The 25388-nt window shown below is 37.4% G+C and overlaps 1 protein-coding gene across 2 annotated transcripts in view; it reads right to left on the bottom strand.

The window, feature by feature from the left end:
- The window catches only part of Rbm41 (RNA binding motif protein 41), a 77180-nt gene that overhangs the window by 14669 nt on the left and 37123 nt on the right, over positions 1–25388 (bottom strand). For both annotated transcript variants that reach the window (XM_004647730.3, XM_023708001.1), the window contains one exon: positions 4303–4706. In XM_004647730.3, the coding sequence (XP_004647787.1) occupies positions 4303–4706 (404 nt within the window). The remainder of the gene's footprint in view (positions 1–4302; positions 4707–25388) is intronic.

Raw genomic sequence — 25388 nt, 5'->3', positions numbered from 1 at the left:
ATACTTATTCTCCTGTTTTCAGCCTCCCAAGTGCTGGGATTACAGGCACATGCCCAGTCTCAATGGTTATCTCAGTGCGCCCCGGGTTCGGGGTGGCATAGCACGCAGGGGATCGAATACCAGCTGCTGCACTCTGCCTAAGCAGGAGCTTTAGTCTACTAAGCTATCTGGCCAGCCTGCCATGATGTTCTTGAAAATGGCTGTACTCATCTATATTCCCTCAACAGTACATTAGAGTTATTATTCCATATGTTCACCAATATTTAATCTTTAAATTTATGTCACTATCCTGGTGTTCATATAAGATACAGCATTGTGATTTTGTTTTGCATTTTATTGATTGTTAATTAGATTCCTTTTAAGTTACTGGCCATTTATACTTTTGGTTCTGTGAATTGCCTGTTTATATCTTTTGACCATTCATATTAGATTATTTTTATTTCCTTATTTGTGAGAAAGATTTCCTTAACATAAAGAAGAAAAGTACAAACCATCAAAAATACTAACAATTAGGCAACAATGAAATGAAAGATATCTACTCAATAAAAGACATCAGAAACAATGTTTAAAAGATGAGCCACTTATAAAAAAGATACTATATTCATTAAAAAAACAGTACATATTTGAATCCAGAATATAAAAATAATTCCCATGAATAAATAGGGAAAAAACAATCAAATGATGGACAAAAGAATAAAAAAGCTAACCAACAGAGGGTTGATCAAAGGCTAGAAGAGGTATGAAAAGGTGTAAACATCACTGGAAATTAGAAATAAAACAATGCTATGCCTTTTTAAACCTCTTAGATTCATGAAACTAAAAGTCTAAACTGAGCATGGTGGCACAGGGCTTTAATTCTAGTTTGTGAGAGACTGAGGCAGGAGGATCACAAGTACAAATTAAGCTTAGGCAATTTAGTAAAACCATGCCTGTCTCAAAACAAAAACATTAAAAAGGGCTGATGATGCAGTTCAGTGCAAAAGTCCAATTTTGATCCACAGGACAAGCTCCCTCCCCCCTCCAAAAAAACTCCAAAAATCCCTAATACTATCAAGTCTTAGCAAAGTTGTAAAAGAGAATCTGGGAGATTCCTGCTTATTGGAAGTTGAAGATATACATATCATATATAGTATAACAGTAATTTTATTCCTGGCAATATAACCTAGAACAATAACTCTTAAAATGTCATTTTCTCTGGGTGTGGTGGTACATGCCTGCAATCCTAGTGCTTGGGAGGCTGAAAACAAGAGGATCATTATGAGTCTGATCTGTGTAGTGAGACCCTTTGACTATATATATTATATATATATATATATATAATATATATATAGCAACATAATGACTATATATATATATATATATATATATATATATATAGAGAGAGAGAGAGAGAGAGAGAGTCATTCTTAGGCTAGCAGCATTAGTATTTGTTGAGAACTAGATAGAAATTTAAATTTTCTTTCTCTGCTCCAGAGCAAGTAAGTAAAAAATTCTGGGGGTGAACCTGTGCTTTTAATAGAACCTCCAGGTGATTCTAGTGTGCAGTAGTGAGGACTGCTACAAGAAAACGATCCTTTACCAATTTTTTTCACTAAAATCTACAGGAAGAACTGCATTTTTAAAAAATGTATTTGGTATAGGGTATCACTATGCAGCTTGGATTTGTAGTGAGCCTCCTGTTTTCAGCCTCCTGAGAGCTGGGATTATAAGCATGTTACATCTCGCCCAGTCTTGGTGGCTAGCTCAGTGTGCCCAGAGGCAGGGCTGCCGCCGCATGTGGTACCAGGGATCAAACACTGGTCCCTGTGCTTTCCTAAGCAGGTGCTTAGTCTGCTAAGCTATCTCATCAGCCTTAAGAACTGCATTTTATAATGTAGCTCATATACAACTCTCCCTCTCCCTCTTCCTTCACTCAAATTTACACACATGAAATAAAATCTTTAAGAAACAGTGATTATATGGAACACATTTTGATATTTTATATTATATTCTATTTCATTTTTTTAAATTGCTGGTTGTTACTAATTGTAACTTAATTTTGAAAAGCAGTGTTGTGGAGAAACTCTTACATAGGTATGATAAGAGATAAGGGCAATAATGTTACAGATTTATCCCTTACAGCAAAGTAATAAGAAATATAAATCTTCAGGAAAATGGATAACATGAATTATGGTATAGTTGTACAATACAATGCTAAATAGTTCCCTATATCAGAAATAAATTTCTAAAATTTGAAACATATTGAGTGAAAAAATTATTATAGAAAGACTATAACATTATCTATATAGTTTTAAAATATATAAAACTCTATTATTTATGAATACAGATTACCCTTATCTTATGAGGTTATATCCCAACAAAACCACTGTAAGATGAAAATATCATAAGGTGAAAATGTACTTAATGCCAGGCATTTCAGCACATGCCTTTGATCCCAGCACCCAGGAGGCTGAGGCAGGAGTATCTCCTTGGGTTTGAGGGAAGCCTGGGCTACATAAGTGAATTCAAGACCAGCCTGTTCTATATAGCACAACTCTATCTAAAAAAAAAAGAAAATTTATGTAATATACCTAACCTGTGAAAATCATGCCTTAGCAACATAGTACACTGTAGAGTATCAGTTGATTTCTCTTGTAATCAAATGGCTGACATTAAATGAGAGCTAGCTGTGACTAGTCAACATCACAAGGTTTCATACTACATATTGTTATCTTCAGAAAAAAAGGAATCAAAATTCAAAATACAGTTTCTATTCAATGCTTATTCTCACACAATCAAAATTAAGAACATGTAACTTAAGCCATTGTAAGTCGACTGTATATAAAGACAAAATGTAAAAGAAAATGAAAATAGCAAATTCATAATAATGGTTACATCTAGAAGGGAAAAAAGAAAACAAGATTGGTGAGTACTATATGGGTGTCTTTAGGTATATCTACAATGATATATTCTTTTTAAATTAAGCAAATACAGAGATTATTAAATGATAAATATGACTGGAGTTCTACAAAGGTATTCACTATTATTCTATAAATCTTTGGCCTATTAGTAATATTTTATAATGAAAAGTAAATTAAATAATCAAGTTACCTTTGACCAAACAGTAAGAACAGATCAGAAATTCAACCACTCAAAGGAAAGTGCTTTAATATCCGTTACCCACAACAGCTTTTTAAAAAATACACTGATAGAAACTGTGTATTGGTTTGGTTTTGGTTTTAATTAGACACTATAAAATAATACTCTAAGGCAGTGGTGACAAACCTATGACACATCTGCTGCAGCAGGGTCTTGATATCATTCAAAGCTCTAAAAGGTGTGCCGTCACTGCTCTGGAGAGTTGAATTATCTCTCTTAGTAATGTGGTAATGAAGCATATTCCATTCTAGATGTAACATACAGCTTGGATGTGAAATAATGAGTTGATCAACAAAACAAGGATTACATACCATGTTATTTGGTTACAGCTCTGCTAATTCTGCAAAGCTTATAGGACCTGTGTTTTCACTTTACTGATTTACAATCAGCAATTTAAGTCATATATCAAATTAAAGCCAAGTGGAACACCCTGAAGAGAAAACTCACATAGTAACAATTAACCTTACTTGAAGTTAGTTGGTCAATTATTTATTGACTAATTCCAGAGGCACCATGGCTACCACTTAGGTTTTTAAAAAATTTTTTTTGGATTTTAGGGAAGGGTCTACAAGGTGTTCAGGGTCTCACTACTAGATTGGACTCATAGTGATTCTCCAGTTTACAGCGTCCCAAGAGTGGGGATTACAGGCACGCGCCACCACGCCCAGTCTCAATTACAGTCTCAGCGCACCCCGGGGGCAGGGCCAGCATGGCAGTTCTGAGGCTCGAACCCCGGCCCCTGCGCCTATTTGCAGGCATTTTAATCCACTGAGCTATTTGGCCAGCCCTGAGCTATTTGGCTGGCTGGTCTACCACTTATGGTGGCTCTATGAATACAACTTCATTATTACTAGACTTGGAAACTGAAGGTTACTTTTCCTTTAATTCAGAAATTCCAACAGGTATACAATGAGTATGATCAAGATTTCTTTAAAATTCTAAGAGTAGATCAGCATCTAAGAATACACAAAGAACATCATAAAAATATGCTACTAATATACCAGTAGTATGCAGAGAATGAATAGTCAAGATCAAGGACAAACACAATCACTATGTCTATGTCATGATCTTTGATTAAATCAAAGCCAATTTTGAAGTATTACTTTAGGTAGGGGTTAAAACAATGGACACATCTCATGTTGTTTTTCTTGGGTTAGCCTATACCTTGTTTGGTTCCCCTGGATTATATGAAGAAAACATAGGAACTTTTCGGATCTCTTCCTCTGACAAACGATTTCTTTGGATCTCATCTTCTGGGACAAGTTCTACTGGTTGCGTCAGCTTCTTAGGCTCAGTCCAACACCGCTCAGGTGAAAAATCAATAACTTTTGCCACATGGAGACTGGCACCTTTACCCTGTGCTGCCTGTTTTCCCTTGTTCAGGAGTAATGATGCTTTCTCATCTGTGCCACTGTCACCCACTGATGTAGCTGAGACCAGTGAGTGTGAAGCAAAAGGTTCACCTCTCATAACTTGGAACTCTTCAAGACGTTTTTTCATTATCATCTCTTGGTAAAAACTTTCCAGGTTGTTCATGGGATCACCTTTGTTCTTCTTTTGGGGTTCATCTGGATCAAGACAAAGAGATAGGGAAGTTCTACAGAGCCTCCTAGTACAAGCTTTGACAAACAAAGATTAAATCCTAGATTTCAGATATCAAAACTCTGCTAGGAAAGGTGTTTACAACCTGTGACAAATAACAGTATATAGCTATCTTATTTCAGTGCATCTCAAGCAAAGCCAGAATGATGGTGAGCAAGTGAGGCACCTAGGAATCTCAGGATCATGCAAGACTGTATGTTCTACTCACTGATAAGGACACTTGAAACATATAAGCAGTATGGTATTATTACAAATCATGAAATTAATAATTCCTCATTATCAGCAACTTCATATTTATATTATCTTGATTACCTCAAAGATATTTTTTCATACTTGGTTATTCAGAATCTAAATTCATTGTTACTTAGTAACATCTCTTAAATCCCTTTTATTCTGAAACAATGTCCTTTCTTCCTATCCACCCAAGTATTTTTCCTCTCCCAACTATTGATTTGGTATATGAATAAATGAATTTGATGGATTATTTCTTGATGGTGTTAAACTGTTTAAATTTTTCTCAGTCCTCTCTATTCCTTTGCAGTTAGAATTATGCTATTTAATATGGCAGTCATTAGACATATATATCTATTTAAACTTTAATGTCACTTTCTCAATCAAACAGTACATTTCAGATGCTCAATATAGCCACATGTGACTAGTGGATGCCATATTGGACAGAACAGATAAAGACCATTTATATAATTTCAGAAAGTTGTATTTAACAGTGCAGATCTAAAGTTCTGCTTAGACTCATGTTCAACATTTTTAGGCAAATATCTTTCATAGATACATGTATACTTCATGTGTAGCATGCTGTTATAGTTTAGACCTAAAATGTTCCCCAAAAGACTCATGCTTGGAAGTGGGCCCTTGTTGAAGAAGATGGATCACTGGGGGCTAATACTAAAGGTTGTATTCTTGTCTGGAGTTCCTCCTATCTCTGCTTCATAGACACCATGAGGGGAGCAGCTTTCTTTAGTCATGCTCTATCACCATGCTGTTTTGCCTTGGAATTAGCCAATCATGAACTGAACTCACTGGAAACTGTGAACCAAAATAAATCTGGTTTTTTTTTTTTTGTATTGGGAATTGAACTCAGGATCTTGTACTTGCCAGGCAGGAGCTGTGCTGCTGGGCTATCTCCCCCAAACCCTATGTCTCTATTCTTTTAATTTTAGGTTTTTGGGGTCGGGGAGAAGGCTCAGTAGAATAAGCACTTGCCTGGCAAGCACAAGGGCCTGAGTTCAATCCCTGGTTCCGAAAAAAAAAAATTAGGTTTTGGCTATTTTGCCCCAAGAAAAGGAAACTCACTAATACAGAAAACTAGTAGAACAGAAGTGCAATTGTTGCTGTGAACAGACCTCATCATGTATTTCAGAGTTCTTTGGAACTGGTTTGTGAGAGTTTGTGGAGATGTTGAGAATCCACATAGAGAAGACTTAGAATACTGTAAAACATACATTCACCGGAGAACCTGGTGTTTGCACAGAGGATCAGAATGCTCTTAAGAGCAAGGACACTATTGGCCAGGCTCATGAAATTTCAGATGGGAATGAGGATGCTGTTAGAACCTAGAGTTGAGGACATGGATATCACAGCCTAGAAAACAGTTTGTCTTCGCATAATACCAAGTGAAATAAATCAGACACAGAAAATTAAATATCACACGGCAACGTAAAGACAAAGAACAAAATAAATGACAGCTTATAGGAAAGGGAATGAGAACTTTTGCAGATGGAATGGGGCCTTAGGATGGAGGCAGAGTGGAGGGGAAGGGGTAGTAACAAGGATTAATATGTGATATGCATATGTATCAACTCCCAATTATGAATGTAGTAATTATATATTAAAATGTATTAATAAAAATTAAGAATTTGGGGCTGGGGAGATAGCTTGGTGGCATAAGCACCTACCTGACAAGTGCAAGGTCCTCAGTTAGATCGCCAGTATCCTCATGCTGTGCATGCACCAGAATCCTGGGCATGCCATGCAGGCCCAGAACCAGGTGTGATGGTGCATGCTTGTAATCCTAGCACTAGGGAGGCTGAGGCAGGAAGATCACTACGAGTCCAAGCTGCACAATAAGACTATAAAAAAATAATAATTTGCCTTCATTTGGTCCATATTCTAAGGCTCTGGGTCAGGCTGAATTTAAAGGTAGTATACTAGTTAATGTGGTGGAGGATATTACATGGCAGCCCAATGTTCAGGGTGTGGCATGTGTATTACTGGGTGATTGTTAGCCTGATCTATAATGAGAATCAGGAGGAAAAAGTAAAGCTAGTGATATAAAAAGTTTACAGTTTTTCTAGAAAAGAAGTACCTGCAAAGTTGGGACAAAGGAGATTATGGTTGCAAAAAGATTAGCACTAAAAAGAAACCAAGTATTTTATATTAGGCAATAGGAAAGATATGTTGAGGGCATGTCAGGAAATGGTCAGTCCACACCCCTTGCAAACTCAAGGGTGTAAAGGGTAAACACTTTAGAAAGATTACTTTAAAAGAGATGCAAGGTGCTCTGCTCATTCATGGCTGCCTAGGGAAGTATATTCCTGAGTTTGGCCATCCAGACACTAAGAGGCCTCTGCAGTTGTGGTCTAAGGGAACTAGGATGATGGTAGATCTTCATATCACTCAAGTGGTGCTGGTTTCTCAGGTAGGCAGAACGCAATAGTCGTAGCTTCATGTAGCTACTCATACTTCAGAGAAATCCCTGAAAGGCCAGCCAATGTGGCCCTGTAACAGTGATGCATAAAATTGTGAGAGTGAACCTAAAGGTGCAGAAAAGTTGGAGATGTCAGGACTATGGAATATCTACTGAGGAAAGCAACACAATAAATAGAGCTGGCTCAAGAGCGAAGCCATGTGGGCTACAATAATGCTATAGATGTAAGGTTGCCCAAGCCCTTTGGAACTTACAGTTCACCATCAGCTACTTTAGGTATTGGACATGGAGTTACAGGATTTAATTTTTGCCATGCTGGGTTTCTGTCTTGCTTTTTTCTAATTTCTTTCCATACCCCTTATTCCTCTCATTTGGAATGAGAATGTTTGTCCTGTGCTACTGTATTTGGAGATATTTAACTTTGTTTTCTATTTTTATAAGAGCTCACACCTAAAAGTTTGCCTTGACTTTCAATGCAGACATTGAATTTGGACTTTTCAGTAATGCTAGAAATGTTAAAACTTTCACAACCCTTAGAGATTGACTAAATGCATTTTTGCACAAGGAAATAAACATAAACCTTTTGGGAGCTGAGGTTGAAATGCTGTATTTTAGATCTAAATTCCCCTCTAAATCTATTCTATAAGGGGCCTGGCTAGAAGATTATGTTACTGGGGTCATGACTTTGGGGAGTGTATTCTTGTCCCCAGTTCCTCCCTCTCTCTCTACTTCCTGGATGTTGTGGGATGAATACTTTTCTCTATTATGTCCTCCCATTTTGTTTTGCCCTGGAGCCATTCAGTCATGGATTAAACCCACTGGAAACCATGAGTCCAAAATAAACTCCTTTCTTAAAAATTTGCAAGTATTAGGTAATTTGTCCCAGTAATGGGACAAAGTGACTAATATACATGCCATAAAGTACATTGTTTTGTGATCCCATTTTTTGTGATGCTGGAATTAAGTTCAGGTAATTTAAACCTCCATTATAATGGTTTCCCATTCACTTTTCACCAATGAGTTTCATATCCATTGATGAGGATTATCTATTATTTATTAATTTATTGAGTTGCAAAATGGGGCATTCCTAATGTTACTTTATTTGTATTTATTATCTGGATTTACATAATGAACTTATCATCAACTATTTGGTTTCCCTAAACAGCCCTTATACAGGAAAGGCAGGATAAATGCTTGATTCCTTTATACTTTTTATCAACCATAAGAGTAATTTTCTAACCCAAACACAGAATACTTCTCCAAGGACTCCTGCTTCTTTTTTCATAAGACGTACTATTTAGAAACCACAGTGTTGCTAGGTGTGCTCACTACTATGCAATTGTTAGCTCTAGAATTTACAGTGAAAAAAGCTAGGACAGTTGTTTAAAATAGATCATGAGTTCACATCAGTATTTCTAATTCAGATTTAAGATTACAAAGTTTTTTACTTAAACTCCTTGCGGCATCTTGATTTTTCAGTTGTGTTTCCTGTATGCTCACTCAAGATATTAGATCTAATATTATCAAAATGATTTATAAGCTTCTTCCTATAATATATGTACTGTATAGAACTTTTAAATTTCAAAAACAAAACTATTATCAGCAACTTTAAAGCTACTGAATACAGTTTTATACTCTTTCCAGTTACTTTTGTTTAGAATGTACCTTATTAGAATATATAATTATTACTTTAAAGGTAGTATAAGTAATTGATTTTTTTTTGGTGGCTGGCTCAGCCCGTCCTGGAGGTGGGGCTGGTGCAGCATGTGGTGCCTGGGATTGAACTGTAGTCCCTGCGCTTGCCTAAGCAGGCACTTTAGACTGCTGAGCTATCTTGCTGGTCCCTTGTTTTCTTTGTGTGGTTAAACTACCAACTTTATCATTACATTTGTTTGTTTCAGGTTGCTTTACATTTTATGGATTTTCCCTCTTTTGTGATACTAGAGATTAAACCCAGGGTCTTGTACATGTTAAGCAGGCATTCTATACTGCATCTGCCAGCCCTTTCCCCCTTTTGGCTGTTCAACTGCATAAAATGTATGGATCTAAAGTGAAAACTGTTATATGGTTTTCACTTCACAGAAAGTACTTCCATTTTTGTCCTCTTATCTCATTTTTCTCCTTCCCCATAAATATGCTTATTAAGTTTGCCTTATCGCTTCACTATTTTTTGAAAAGATATTTTTAAAACTATAAGCAAACAGACATACATATAAATACATTAGTTATACACCTCTCCTACATAAAGATAACTTACTATAAACTTTGTTCTATAATTTAAAGTTTTACACTTAATATACTTTAGAGATAATTTCTTATTTTGTGAGTGTACAATAGTTGACAATGACATTATACCATCTTATGCTGTTATGAATAACGCCCTAAAAAGTGGCATTGTATATATATAGTTTGATACTGTTCGAGAATGTCTCTGAAATACATTCCAAGCAGTGAAACTGCTAAGAAGGGTAATTCTGTATGTAACCCTTCTACATATTATTATTATTATTATTTCACTCTGCAGGGGTTGTAGTATTCTGTATTTCCACCAGCAAGGCACAAGAGCATTTATGGAAATATTTCTGGGAACATGAAAAACACTAACTATGAATGTAAAGATCAGTAAGTTAAACTACAATAAAAATAGGAACTGTTGCTCATTAAAAATATAAATACATAGAAAAGAAAAAAGTGCCAAAAAATTTAAAGAAAAAAAAGTCACAGGGTAAGAAAAGATACTATACAAATAACAGTTAGAAGAGTTGCTTCTAGAATATATAATTAACTGCTACAAATCAATTAAAAAGATATAAATTCTTAGGTAAATCAGCAAAAGATTGAAAGGATATCCCACAAAGAAATATGCATAGCTAATAAGTATATGCAAAAGTGTTCAACATATTGGAATTCAGAGAATTGTGAGAATAGAGAAATTAAGAATAGATTGAGATTCATAAAGAAAACTGATATGTTTGTTAGGAAAAATGAGAAAGAATGCCAATGTCAGTAAGGCTGGACAGCAAGTAGAACTGGATGAATATGATATAATCTTAAAATACAGTTAGTATTTAAAATTTTAAAAAACATTTATTACATAAATTGTCATTAATTACCATCAAAACACAAAACGCTCTCCCACACCACAAACCAATTTATTTCATCATCCTTGTGTTTTCTGAAGCAGTTAAGGAAGTCCTCTTTTGTGTATGACTTTAATTACATTTATGTGGCTGCCTCAATGTCCTGAATCAATCTAAAATATTTACCTTTTATCAACATGTTTACTTGGGGGAAGACTCAGAAGTTTCATAGCTCCAGATTCCAGTGAATAATGTGGATGAGGACACATAGTGTGTATAATATTTAAATATAATATATATATATATTATATATGCTTTCATTTTCACTGCATGGTACTCAGCAACAGAGTTCATCATATTTTTTATCACATTTCATAAAGACATGAAAGAGGACTTCAGCTTCAGAACTGTTTCAAAAAGGGGCCAAAATTGTTGGATAAATGTGTTTGAAATGAAGAGGAGTACTTTGAGAGGGAAGAATGCTGATGTTTCTTTTCCTATGATAACTTTTTAATTTAAATATTCACTATATTTTGATCAGATAATAATGTACATACTAAGAAATACTTCAATAACCATTATAAGTTGGCGCTACTCTTGGTTTGTGGTATACATAAATGAAGATCTTGGGAACTAATGGGCAAGATGCTAAGATATTCTGGTGATCTCTTCCCACAGACACTTCAAGTAAAACAGCTATTTACCTACTAAACTATTAGCACATAAACTAAGGAAATCAAGTGAGAGACCACATTGCCTGTGGGGGGAAAAACACATTGAAGAAGACTTACAGGAAGGAGCTTCCCTGTCATCCCTTCTCTAATTTCAACTAGCTCAACATGGAAAGGTATGGTTTTCACATGTAGTACAGAATTAAAATCTGGCCTTTGACTTTAAAACTAGTGCCAGGCCCATCACACTGAAACCCAGTGCTGCACAAAGTTTCATGACTATACACTGAGGGCCAGTACCTGCTGACCAGGCTGTAGGAATTGCCATTCAACTAAACAGTAAAGAGACTGCCTCCACAAACCTTTCAACCTCCACCAGCAGGGCTCTATCCTCTGAGGAGCATGGCAGGATAGTTAATACAGGAGTCTGTCTCAGAGCCTAGTGTCAATGCTGCTACAGTGAGACGCAATGCCTGGTAGAAAGTGAAGGTCTCTAACATAGGCCAGAGCTGAGAGACAGCAAGTCCTATCATCAGGAAGAAACCTATATACCAAGGGAGAGTTTTAGACCTTAAGTCAGCCTGCAGTCCAACCCTTCTCTTCTCATGATTATGCTGGTCCCTGTGTACATAATACTCAGGCATTACCCAGAAAAGTACCAGCCACATTATCTAAGGAACTATCTCTACAACATATCTCTCAACAATAGGCAGCACAGCTATCACCAAGCCAGTGCTCACAGACGGAGTTCTAGAAATGCCCTAACACATGGGAAAGGCCTGCATGCCATGGGACAGAATTACTATCTCAGCCTATTTGACCACTGGCTAAGCTATGGGGCTTGGGTACTGTACAGGTCCATGTAGCTGTAACATTCAGGCACAACTCAGTTTAACAGAAGTTCAGGTAGCCAAAGGACTGCTTCACCAACACTACCCCAATCTTGGGTAATACAGTGTGGTACAAGACTCCATGCACTGGAGTAGGACAGTACTAATGTGGAAAAAAACATATCAATCAAGAATACTGGGCTCCCAAACAGCTTTAGGAGTCTAGGTGACCTGCGCACCCCACATCAGCTCAGAGGCCAAGCTGAGTACCGAACAGCTTCAACAGCCTTGTCTTAGAGGTACGGGGGGCGGGGGGGGGGAACGTGCCCACAAAATCATGGAAATAGCACTAAGCCCTACTGAAAGTCAGGAATTTTGAAAATGTCAAAATGGAGAAAAAGATAACCTCAGACCACTAGCCAGCCAAGAACAAGTCCAGGAGACACAGACATAGAAGAACTTGGAAATCACACCCCTGAAATTCCTAAAATGACAGCATTTGAAGTAAAGAAACAACTTAGGCAGGCTATAGAACAACTCAGTTCACAAATCTCATAGGTAAAAAAAGAAAGGGCAACAATAATGAAAGAAATTGTCAGTACACCTAAAGAAGACAGAGATTTTGAAAAATATAGCACAGAAAAATGATGAAAGCATTGAGTGAACAATACAGGAAAGAATTGGAATGCATGAAATAGATTCAAACCTGGTCCTGCCATGATGGCCCCACCCCTGGGGCGTGCTGAGATGGCAAATGAGACTGGGCGTGGTGGTATGTGCCTGTAATCCCAGCTCTTTGGAGGTTGAAAACAGGTGAATCACTATGAGTCCGATCTAGTAGTGAGACCCTGAACACCTTGTAGACCCTTCCCTAAAATAAAATTTAAAAAACCCCCAAACAGGTATCCAGGAAATTAAGAATTCCATTAAAAGCTGACAAAACCACTTAAGCAAAACTGAAGATAGACTTTCAGACCTTGAAGACAGCATTACATCTAGTGATCAAGATAAGGAAGACCTCTTAAAAATAACAAGGAAAATAATCCAATATAGTCCAGTAGTCCATAATAGTAGTGGGTTATCTGTAGGACTGGCAATGTCAGAAGTTGTGCACTTGAGCCTTTTACAGCTCAGCATATTAATATGGCTTTACTGAATTTATGCACCTACAATATTTAAATAGCAAAGGAATACCTATCTCTGACAGAACTAAACAAAAAAGAGGATACAAATGAAGGACCAATTTGTATCTGTATATACAAAATATTTAGGATACATATACAGCTACTTTCTCTTAATTCAATGAGGAGAAATATTTGTACTAATAGTGTTTGGACAGAATATGATGTCTGCATCTTGTACTATGAATAACCACTACAAAGACAACAATATGCAATGTATTAATTATTGAAACTGTCCTACTAATCAGTTTTATCACACAGTAGATTTTTTTTTTTGGTGGAACCAGGGATTGAACTCAGGCCCTTGTGCTTGCCAGGGAAGCACTTATTCCACTGAGCCATCTCCCTGGCCCCTTACTAATCGGTTTTAAAACTGTCTCATTGCTATTTGTTTCTCAATAAAATAAAAAATAAAAAAATAACAAGGAACCAGAATATATCAATGCAACAGCTGCAAGATGATACAAAGAAAAACAATAGAAGACTGACAGGTGTCAACAAAACAGCAGGAGCCATGACAAATGACATAAAAAGACTATTTGCAGAAGCAGTAGCAGAAAATTTTCCAAGCATGGGAAAAGAATCTGACATACAGACAAGTGAGGCACATAGAACTGCAATCAGCCATAGCCAAAATAAATCCACACCCAAACACAAAATAATCAAGATCGTAGAAATTCAGCAAAAAACAAATATTAAAAGCTATTAGAGAAAAGAAATTGATCACCTGCAAAGGAAAGCCCATTGGAATCACAGAATATTTCTCAGCATAAACCATCAAGTCAAAAAAAGCTTTAAGTATTTCAAATACCGAGAAGAAACAACTTCCAATTCAGACTGATGTATCCTTCAAAGTTATCTTTCAAAATTAATGGAGAAATAAGATACTTCCATGATGAAGAACAACTGACGAAGTTTATGACTACCAAACCAACCCTCCAAAGAGTACTGAAAGATGTTGTACACACAGATATAAATGTTCACATCTTCAAGAACAACAATAGAAAGGAACCACCAAGTAGAGCAAGCAATTAAACAAAGGGGAAAAGTAGTGAAACAAAAGCAGATATTAACATGACAAAGTCAATATGCATTAGTTATTACCATTGATTTAAACAGCCTCAATTCATCTATCAAAAGAAGCAGACTGGCAGAGAGGATAAAGGAACAAAATCCAACAATATCCTGCATACAAGAAACACATTCAATCTATCAATTCAAGGAAATTCATAGATTGAAACTCAAAACATGGAAAACAATATTCTGTATGAAAGGGAAACAGAAAAAAGCAGGGGTAGCTATTCTGTTCACAAACAATGTGAACTTCAAACCAAGAATAATAAAAGTACATAAAGAAGGACATTACATACTTGTTGGAAGAAAAATGCAAGAGGAAGAGATAACAATCATAAATATATATGCACCAAATGCAGGAGCACCGAACTATATAAGATAAATTTTAACAGACATGAAAAATCAAATGAGCAATAACAACTGTAATGGAGGACTTTAACATCCCACTGTCACAAAAAAGATCAACTAGTCAAAAAATCAGCAAAGAATTAATAGAACGAAACCTAACTTATGAAGAAATGGACTTAGTAGACATTTACAGAATGTTCCATCCAACAGTGTCAGAATACACATTCTTCTCAGCTGCACATGAAATGTTCTCCAAAATATCATATGCTATCACATAGAGCATGTTTAAGTAAATGCAAAGGAATTGAAATTATCCCATACATATAATCTGAATATAGTGCAATGAAACTGAAAATTACTGACAAAAGAAACAACAAAAAGTCTATGAACACATGGAAACTAAATAATACCCTCCTGATCAATGAATCACAGAAGAAATGAAAGAATAAATTAAACAATATTTAAAATCAATCAGAAATGCAGATACAACTTACTGGTACTTGTGGCCTGCAATGAAAGTTGTCTTAAGAGGAAATTTTATAGCAATAAATTCTCTTTGAAAGTCAAAGCATGGAAAACAATACTCTGTATGAAAGGGAAACAGAAAAAAGCAGGGGCAGCTATTCTGTTCACAGACAATGTGAACAGAGGGGTAGAGATAACAGTCATAAATATATGTGCACCAAGTATAGGAGCACCTGTATTTTTATGTGTTATTCTTGGTTTTAAGTTCAGGAAAACAGAATGAGCCCAAATAAAGAATGTTACGTTGCACCTCAAGCTCCTAGAAAAAAAAGGGCAAGTCAAGCCGAAAGGCCAAAGTAGACAGGAAATTATAAAAATAAGAGCAGAAATAAATGTAATGGGGACGAAGAAAACAATCAAAGAATTAATGAGTCACAAGGTTGTTCTTTGAAAGAATAAATAAAATTGATAAACCCCTAGCCAACCTAATCAAAAAGAAAAAAATTCAAATTAATGCAATAAAGAATGAAAAGGGTGAAATCACTCCAGACCCAAAAGAAATCCAGAAGATCCTCAATACCTATTTTCAAAATCTTCACTCTCACAGGATGGAAAAGAGAGAAGAAATGGACAGATTCCTAAATACATATGAATTACCAAAAGTGAATCAAGAAGATATAAAAATTCTAAATAACCCTATTATCAGTCAATGAAATTGAAAATTAAAAACAAAGAAAAGGGGCCAGGGAGTTAGCTCAGTAGAATAAACACATGCCTGGCAAGCTCAAGGGCCTGAGTTCAATCTCCGGTTCCATCAAAAAATAAAAAACAAAGTCCTGGTTGCAATGGATTCACAGCTAAATTCTACAAAAAAATTAGAGACGATTTAATGCCAATTTCTGTCAAACTCTTCCTGGAGGCAAGTATTACCCTGATACCAAAAGCAAAGAAAGATCCCACCAAAAAAAGAAGATTACTGGCTAATCTCCCTAATGAACATAAATGCAAAAAATCCTCAATCAGATAGTAGCAACAGAATGAAGCAAGTTGTCAAGAAGATTATACACCATGACGAAGTGGTATTCATCCCAGGGATGTAGGGTTGGTTCAATATATGCAAATCAGTAAATGTAATACATCACATCAACAGAGCCAAAGACAAAAATTACACGATCATCTCTAGATGCAGACCAAGCATCTGACAAAGTCGAACACTCATGATAATAACCCTGCACAAAACTGGAATAAATATTCTCTACCTCAACATGATAAAAGCCATCTATGACAAACTAACAGCTAATACCAAATTTAATGGATAAAAACCAAAACCTTTCACATTAAAATCAGGAACAAGACAAGAATATCCACTGTCACCACTCCTTTCAATATAGTTCTAGAAACATTAGCCAGAGCAACCAGATGAAAGAAAAGGCAAGGAGGGTCACTATATGATAAAGTGATAAATTGAGCAAGAGGCAATAACAATACTAATTATATATATGCACCTAATATCAGAACACACAAATATATAAAACAAGTATTATCTACCCAAAATGAGAGATAGATTTCAATGCTATTATGGTTGTGAACTTTAGTAATCCACTTTCAGTCATGGACAGATCATCCAGACACAAAAACAACAAAGAAACATCAGAGTTAACTTGGGCCCTAGGTCCAAAAGACCTAATTTTTTGCAATGGAAAATATATGTGGATTCAATATATTAATATGGAATATTATTTTATTATAATATTCTATAATAGCCTATAATGTAATATCACATTATATTATAGAATATTATAATATCTCTTAAAATCTAGAGATATTTAAGAAAAGCCCAGGACCAGATGGCTTCACTAATGAATTTTCCCAAATGTTAGAAGAGGAAGGGATTCTTTCAAATATAATCTATGAAATCAGCATTATTCTGATACCAAACCAGATAAACACACAACAAAATAAAAGCTATAGGCCAATATTCTTTATGAACATACACACAAAAGTGTTCAGCAAGATATCTGCACAATGAATCCAATAGCACATTAAAAAGATTACTTACCATGATCAAATGGAATTCATCCCAGGGATACAAGGATGGTTCAATATATGCATACCAATAAATAAAATACACCATATCAGAGCCAGCCAAATAGCTCAGCAGATTAAAGTGCCTGCAAGCAGGTGCAGGGGCCAGGGGTTCGATCCCTGGGCCTGCTGTGCCAGCCCCGCCCCCACTGAGATGGCAAATGAAACGGGGTGTAGTGGCACGCACCTGTAATCCCAGCTCTTGGGAGGCCATAAACAGGAGAATCACTATGAGCCTGATGTAGTAGTTAGACTCTGAACACCCTGTAGGTCCTTCCCTAAAATACAAATATATATATATATATATATATATATATATATATGCGCCATATCAACAGAATAGAGGACAAAATGCATATGGTTGTCATAGTTGATGCAGAAAAGTCATTCAATAATATTCAACATCCCTTGATACAAATGTTGAATAATGTAGGAATATAAGGAATGCACCTCAACATAAAAGGTTATTTATAATAAGCAATAATGAAAGCTTCTCTTTTCTAAGCTCTGTAAGAAAAGGATGTCCACTTTTATCACTTTTATTCAACGTAATGACAGAAGTCCTATCCAGAGCAGTCAGGCAAAAGAAAGATAAAGAAAGCATTCAAATTAGAAAAGAAAGTGTAAAATTGTCACTGTTTGCATATAACATGATCTTACATACAGAACAACTTCAAAATTCCACTGTTATGGTTGGTGTCTAAGAACTTTTTTTTTTCTTTGCTCGTTGAATGCCTTCAGGGTACTTTTGGATGGCTGGAGTGTTGTGGGGATCGAACTACAGCAACCTGAGGCTGCCAGCATTGTGGAAGCAGCCACTTACAGAACGGAGCTAGTTCCAGGCCCCCTGGTTGGTGTCTAGATGTCCCCCCAAAGTCTCATGGAGTCATGGGGTGGGCTTCTAGAGTTTGTGATTCATTTATACTTAAATGTTGGGATTATGGGTGTGAGTGCTACACTCACCCTGCAGATGGAAGCCTCAATACAGTATAAGGGAGGGAAAGAGGCTTGCTCTCTGTTGCTCTTCCCTTTTAGATCTTGATGCTTTTGCTGTTTTCCATCATGAACTGCTGCCCTCTGCCATGTACCACTCTGCCTTGAAGCCAAGTAAGTATGGATTGAAACTTCTACAAACTGAGTTAAATAAGCCTTTACTTCCTTAGTTTTAGGTGTCACGTATTTTGTCTCGGCAATGAGAGAAAAGTAACCAAGACAGAATTTAGTATCAGAGAAGTGGGGTCATTGTGACTATATACCTGACTATGTGGCTCAAGATGCTTTGGAAATGGCTTGTGGGAAGAATTTGGAAAGGTTTGGAGAGGTCAAGAGAAGAGCTAGAATGCCTTATACTGTTTTCTACAGGAGACTGTCCAGTGCTCAGAAGATCAGAAAGCTGATAGAAAACCTTCTGGTAAAGACCAGGCTCAGGAGGTTTCTTCTGGGAAGAAGGACTGCATTAGATGCTGGAATCCAGATGATGTGCTATGACAGGGCAGAAAGTTTGTCTACAATTTGCTCCTGTCCACAGACTTTTCATGGGATTGAGATGAAGGGTAGTAGACTAATCTGGCAGAAGAAATTTCCAGGCAGTCAAATGTTAAAGGGGTAGCATGGCTATTGTTGGAGGCTTTTAGTCAGAACTATGTTGAGAATCAAGAGTAAAGAGCCAAGGATGATGATTTAAAACGTCAGGAGTTTGGCCATTCAGGAAGTTCCAGTAAAGCTAGGAACTGCAAAGATAGAGCTGAGGAGATCTACAATGCTGAGAAGGAATAGGAGAACAGAAAAGATGGCCTGATCTGTGTAGTGAGACCCTGTAGAACCTGTACTAAACATATTTTTAAAAAACTATATGTATTTTAGAAAAAAATGGAAAAAATCTAACTTTGATGATTTCAGCAAGTGTTTTTTAATTATAATATCAAAAGTCCTAATCATAACAGAACCATTTGACAAATATCATTAAAATTCAAAACATTTTAATGACCTTCAAAAGATACTGGCAAAAATATAAAAAGCAAATTTACAGGCTAGAAGAAAACATTTTCAAATTATATACCTTATAAAGGACTTGTATTTAGAATAGACAAGGAACCCTCACCACTCCACAGTAAGAAAAGAAACAACTCAATCAAAAAGTGGGGAAAAGATTTGAATATAAATTTCATCAAAAAAGCATATGAATGTCTAATAAATACATGGAAAACTTTTCAAGAGCATTTATTAGTACATGAATCAAAATTAAAATCAAAGTGAGGTATCTATCTATACTAAAATAGCAATGAAAAGGACAGGTAGTAATAAGTATTGGGAAGGACATGGAGAAACAGCAAACCTCATACATTACTGATGAAAAAGTAAAATGGTTCAGTCACAGTATAATACAGTTGGGTAAGTCCTCAAATGTTTACGTAGCTATCATATGACCTAGAAATTCTACTCATCTAAAATTATGAAAAAAAGCAAAAGAATAAACTTAATACATATTTCATGCAAAATGGAAAAAATAAAAGAAATAAAAACAAAAACTTTTATATAAATTTTCATAGAATTATCCATTATAACAAAATGTAGAAACAACTATCATCAAGTGGTGAAGAGGAATGGATGAAAAAGATGAGGTGTTTTTATACAATAGAGAATTACTCAGCTATAAAGAATGATAAACTAGAAGCCTTCATATATAAGTGGATGCAACTTGAAGATATAAGTGAAAAAAACCAGACCCACATGTGTAAATATCATATAGTCTCCCTGGTGTAAGAACTCAAAAGAAGAAATAAAAATTGAAAGGTATAAAAATATGGTATCTGTCTATCTACACCAGAAAACTATTTAGCAATAAAAAGGAACTACCTGATGATAAAGCTGCAACATGAATGTACTTTATAAATATTATCCAGGGACAGCAAGATAGATCAGTGGACTAAGCACCTGTTTAGGCAAACATAGGGACCCAGGTTTCATCCTCAGTATGACATGCCATGTCAGCCTTGCCCCCGGGCACACTGAGCTGACCACCGAGTCCGGGCGTGGTAGTATACAACTGTAATCTCAGCACTGGGAAGGCTGAAAACAGGAGGATCACTATGGGGCCAGGCTGCATAATGAGACCCCCCTATACTAAATACATATTAAATAAATGAATAAATAAAATCTAACCTGAAAAATGTCAAATTCAGATGTCTGCATATTTTCTTTCTTTCTCTTTTAAATGTATTTGGTTGTTGCAGGGTCTCACTACGCAGCTGGAACTTGTGATGATCCTCCTACTCTCAGCCTCCCCCGAGCTGGGATTACAGGCATGCACCACCATGCCCAGACACTGGCTGGCTCAGCCTGCCTTAGGGGAGAGGATGGTGCGGTATGTGTTGCAGGGGATCGAATCGCGGTCCCTTATGCTTGCTTAAGCACGCGCTTTAGTCTACTATCTTGCTGGACCCAGAAGCCCATATATTCTAAGAACATGTTTAAATAAAATATCCACAAAAGGCAAATTTACAGATACAGAAGTATGGAGTATACATTGTATTTATTGCAAATAGGCTCAGGGGGCCAGGCATATAGCTCAGTGGCATAAGCGTCTGCCTGGCAAGTGCAAGGTCCTGAGTTTGATCCCTGGTACCACCAAAAAAAAAAAAAAAGGTTCAAGCCCAGCCTAAGCATCTTAGCAACTTAGTGAGACTTTGTCTCAAAAATAAAAGGTAAAAAAGGGATGGGGATATAGCTCAGTAGAAAAGTCAAGGTTTCAATCTCCAGGACTGAAGAGAATTCTTAAAAGAATGATCATAATCCTGTGATTGTATAAAAAATGTCTTTATTCTGGGGAGATTCATAATGATGTACTGAGGAATAAAACCTCATTTCATCTAACTTTTAGCAATAGACAAACTAGATACATACACACTCATGTATAGGAAGAGAAAGGCATGAAAATGTCGCCAATGACAATATTTGGCCAACACAGGTGATGTGTTTCTTTTCTCCAGGTTTGAAATTGTTCAAGAATGGGGAAAAAAATTTGACAAAAGGGCTAGAAAAAAGTAACACAAATATATATTAACTATTAATAAAGGGAACAGCCAACACAATGAAGTTGGACATGGTGGTTCACATCTCTAAGTCCAGGACATTCTGGACAAACAAGTGACTTGGTAAGATCCTGCTCCAAAGTAAAAAACAAAAGGACTTGGGGATGTACCTTAATGCAAAGACCCTGAATTTACTGACAAAACAAAAACAAAAACAGAGAGGGAAGGAATAGTCTGCAATACCCATTATGGGCAAGAATATACAGAAACTTTGAATATTCTTATGTAGTTGTGTGATTTTAATTTTAAATTTGGAAAATCTCTGCAGAAGTTAATATTTTTTAAATTTGCATGTGCAAAATTTTCACCTTCAATTCCAGTCCAATGTATATACCCTGAGAAATTTCTATACATGTGTCCAAGGAATCCTGTGTAAAAATCAGTAGCAGGACTGACTTTCAAAATTTCCTCCAAATGAGAATCAAATAATCCCACTAAGGTAAAATAGAAAAATAAACTGTGGGAAGAGACAAAATGGTGAAGAAGTAAAGACCAGCAACTCAGCTTCTCCATAACAAAGTGTCTAGAGTCCAGAAAACAATAGCTTGCAGAGGAAGCAAAGTAAGTGGATGGTACATGGGACCCACAAGGGAAATGGAGAAGAAAATAGGATTATCTGACACAGAAGTGGTGGACTACACAGCAGAAGAGAGACAGATGCTGCTGACAGTTGGAGGCAAAATAAATGACTTTTCTGACCATGGAGAACCAGAAAGGTACACTGGGATTAGCAGAATCATATGCAGTTGTGCATAGCAGTAAGAATAACAGACACTGCTTCTCCAGATGGCCTCCATTGTTGGTGAGTGACTGTGGTACAACGCCCAAGGACACAGTCCCATCAGCAGAGCTGGTGGGGATGCCTCTGTAGGGAAGGGCTGCGTATTTGAACCTGGGTCCCAGAACAGCCTGTTGGATGTTTCATATTGCAAAATTCCCAGAGTAGATGAAGGAAGGATATTCACAGGAGACTGCTGGCAGTTAGAGAGCAGACTTGAAAGAGTTGTGCAGAGGCAAGGACTGATGGTCACAGTCACAATCAGTTTCAGCCCAAGTTACACAGGATTGCAAACTCACACTGGCACTGTATTTCCACTGCTAAAGGGAAACCCAAAAATAATATCTTATGGTGTCTTATTTCTAAACTAGCCCTGAGAGGTACCAGCATAATGGCTTAGCCTGTCACATCTGTAGGTAATTTGATTACATAGGAATAATGCTGATTCAGTGCGCAGTTTACTGCCAGTGAACTTGTATGCTAAATCCACTGTTATGCCTAGAGACATGTAAACTCCTCCCTAATTTTTAAATTCAACATACCTCCCTCCCTCACACTTACACCTATCTTCACTATTATACTTCCTTGATTATCTCCACTCCAAGCCTTTGCTCTTCCATATCTTACCTAGCTTATTGTACTCCCTATAAGCAAGGTCTGATAACCAAAATATTCCTCAATTACAAAGTAAACCCCCTTTCATCCATATTTCACACTTTCTGTTACAAAATTTACTCTGAAAACTCTCTATGCTAAACCTTCAACTCAATTTTGCAAGTACTCCAATAAAATCAGACCCTGCACCAATCTGTTTTTTTCCATCTCCAACTATTGTCCTTCTCAAACTGCCACCTTAGCATCTAACACTCCTCATCCTACCACCTGCCATTCTCTCCACCTCATGTCATTTACTTCACTGTAAAGCAACTACAAATGCTGAACTGTCATAGTGTACCCAGAGAATAAACGAAGAGAAGAAGAGGAACTGAAAGGACTATTACACAGAAGGGTTGTATGATTAAATCTGTGAATTCTGTTACAAATAGAAGAAATTCTTTCAGCAAAACATGGAAAAGGTTAAAATCACTTAAAGTAAATAAAAGGAGTAAAATTTAGCACTGGACATAGAAAATTATTCATAAGAGGCAACATTCTACTAAAAATCTCCTTTTAAGCCACAAACTCTCTTCACTTCTCTAGTCCCCAACCTGAAGTAACCCTCAACAAAGGGAGGATGAAAAAGGAGGGATATGTGTGTGTGTGTGTGTGTGTGTGTGTGTGTGTGTGTGTGTGACAGACAGATATATACGGGGAAACAAGGAAATAGACAATATTCAAATCCAGCCCCAACTCTCTCAAAGAAGACAAGGGTTCACAAAGTGAGAAGAAAACAAATTCCAGGTAACAGATATCTAAGAAAAGTTCTTAGAAAGGATGAAGAAGATGAATTCAAAGGTGAAATGAAGCAACAGCTTACAGCAAATACACTTAATATCCCCATGGTGCAATTTGGGGGACAGGTTAAGATACTGGACAAGCTAGATCCAGTCATAGCCCAGGACTGGTGAGTGTGTGGGAGAGCTTCCGGCTACCCTGTGCCAGCAGGACCTACTGGTCCCCGCCAAGGCACAGCATGGGTGAGACCCTCTTCCACCACCTGGGGACGCCCACCAACACTCCCCAGCACCTCCCCTACCCCTCCCGCCGAGTAGGAATTTCTGACTGATTCCAGGACCCCCAGAACCAGTCCTAGCCCAGGCCCAGTGACTGCATGAGAGAGCTTCTGGCTGCCCTGCGTGGGTGGGTCCTACTGGTCCCAGCCCAGGCGCAGGGTGGGTGAGACCCTCTTCCACCTGCTTGGGATGCCCCCCGTCACTCTGCAGCACCTCCACTACCCAGCCTGCCCAGTAGGAATTTCTGCCGCATTCCCGGAACCCCCAGATCCAGTCCTAGCCCAGGCCCAGTGAGAGTGTGGTATAGCTTCCGGCTACCCTGTGCCTGCATGACCTACTGGTCCCAGTCCAGGCACAGCATGGGTGACACCCTCTTTCACCATTTTGGGACACCCCACCTCACTCCACAGTATCCCCCCCAACACCCTGCCCACAGAGTGGGAATTTCTGTCGCATTCCGGGAAACCCCAGATCCAGTCCTAGTCCAGGCCCGGTGAGTGTGTGTGGAAGAGCTGCCTCTGCATCCTACTCCACCTTGTCCCCTCCAGATTCAGCTCAGGCCTGGCATACAGGCCTGGGGTGAAAACCTGCAGCTGCAATCCCTGCAGAGAGGGTAGGGGACAGAACCACCCAGCTAGTCCAGGAGCAGAACATCTTGCCAGAGGGGCACAACAGGTTCACCCCCAAGGGCAGAAACAGGAAAAGGCTCAGCACAGCACCCAGACCCAAGCCAGGCACAGTTGGATAAATCCAAACTTTGTAGATCTGCACCTGAACTTCAGTAGCTGCTAAGGTTACAACTGCAACAAAGATCTACAACAAAGGTAAGAAGACAGTGCTACACAAAATAACGAGAAGGAACAAAATGCAATCTCAGAACACAAGACCACCCATAACAAGTGCAGAGGACACTAACACAGAACAAATTGGGAATCACACAGCTGAAATGAATGAATCAACGGCTTCTGAAATAAAGATACAGCTACAGAAACGTATAGAGGAACTCAGACTGGAAGTGAAAAAAGAATTTGCTCAATTAATACCATCTACAGTAAAGAATCAAATGCAGAAACATATGGAGGAAACCCAATGCCCACCCAGAACAAGTGCAGAGGACACTAGCTCAGCTCAAATGTATGAATTAATAGCGTCGATAGTAAAAAAGCAACAGCAGAAAGTCATAGAGGAACTCAGGGTGGAATTCTTTTCTACTAGCTCAGCTCGAATGTACAAATTAATAGCGTCGATAGTAAATAAGCAACAAGAGACAGTTATAGAGGAACTCAGAAAGGAATTCTTTTCTGAAATAAAAAAAGAACTCTCAGAGCTCATAGTATCTGAAATAAAGATTCAACTACAGAACATAGAGAGGAAACCTAATCTGAAAAAAACACTGCAGTAAAAGAATCTATCACTGCTTCTAAAGAAGACACTGATAAAAAATAGAGGAGATTAGAAAAATGACAGATTCCTTGAATAAGAAATACAGGAAAGAAATAGATCATACGAAGCAGAGTCAAAGAGATATAGAGGAATTAAAAATCTTAATCACAAGCTTGCAAAACCGTTTAAGTGAAAGTGAGGAAAGAGTTTCAGATCTTGAAGATGCTGGTGCAGCTAGTGAAAAGGAAGGAAAGGATCTCTTAAATAAAACAACGAGGATGCAGGAAAAAAAAATCCATCACCTGCAAGATGATGCAAAGATGA

This window comes from Octodon degus, unplaced genomic scaffold (genome assembly GCF_000260255.1).
Source record: "Octodon degus isolate 3935 unplaced genomic scaffold, OctDeg1.0 scaffold00321, whole genome shotgun sequence".
NCBI lineage: Eukaryota > Metazoa > Chordata > Mammalia > Rodentia > Octodontidae > Octodon > Octodon degus.
This window is presented reverse-complemented; position numbering and strand designations above follow the sequence as displayed.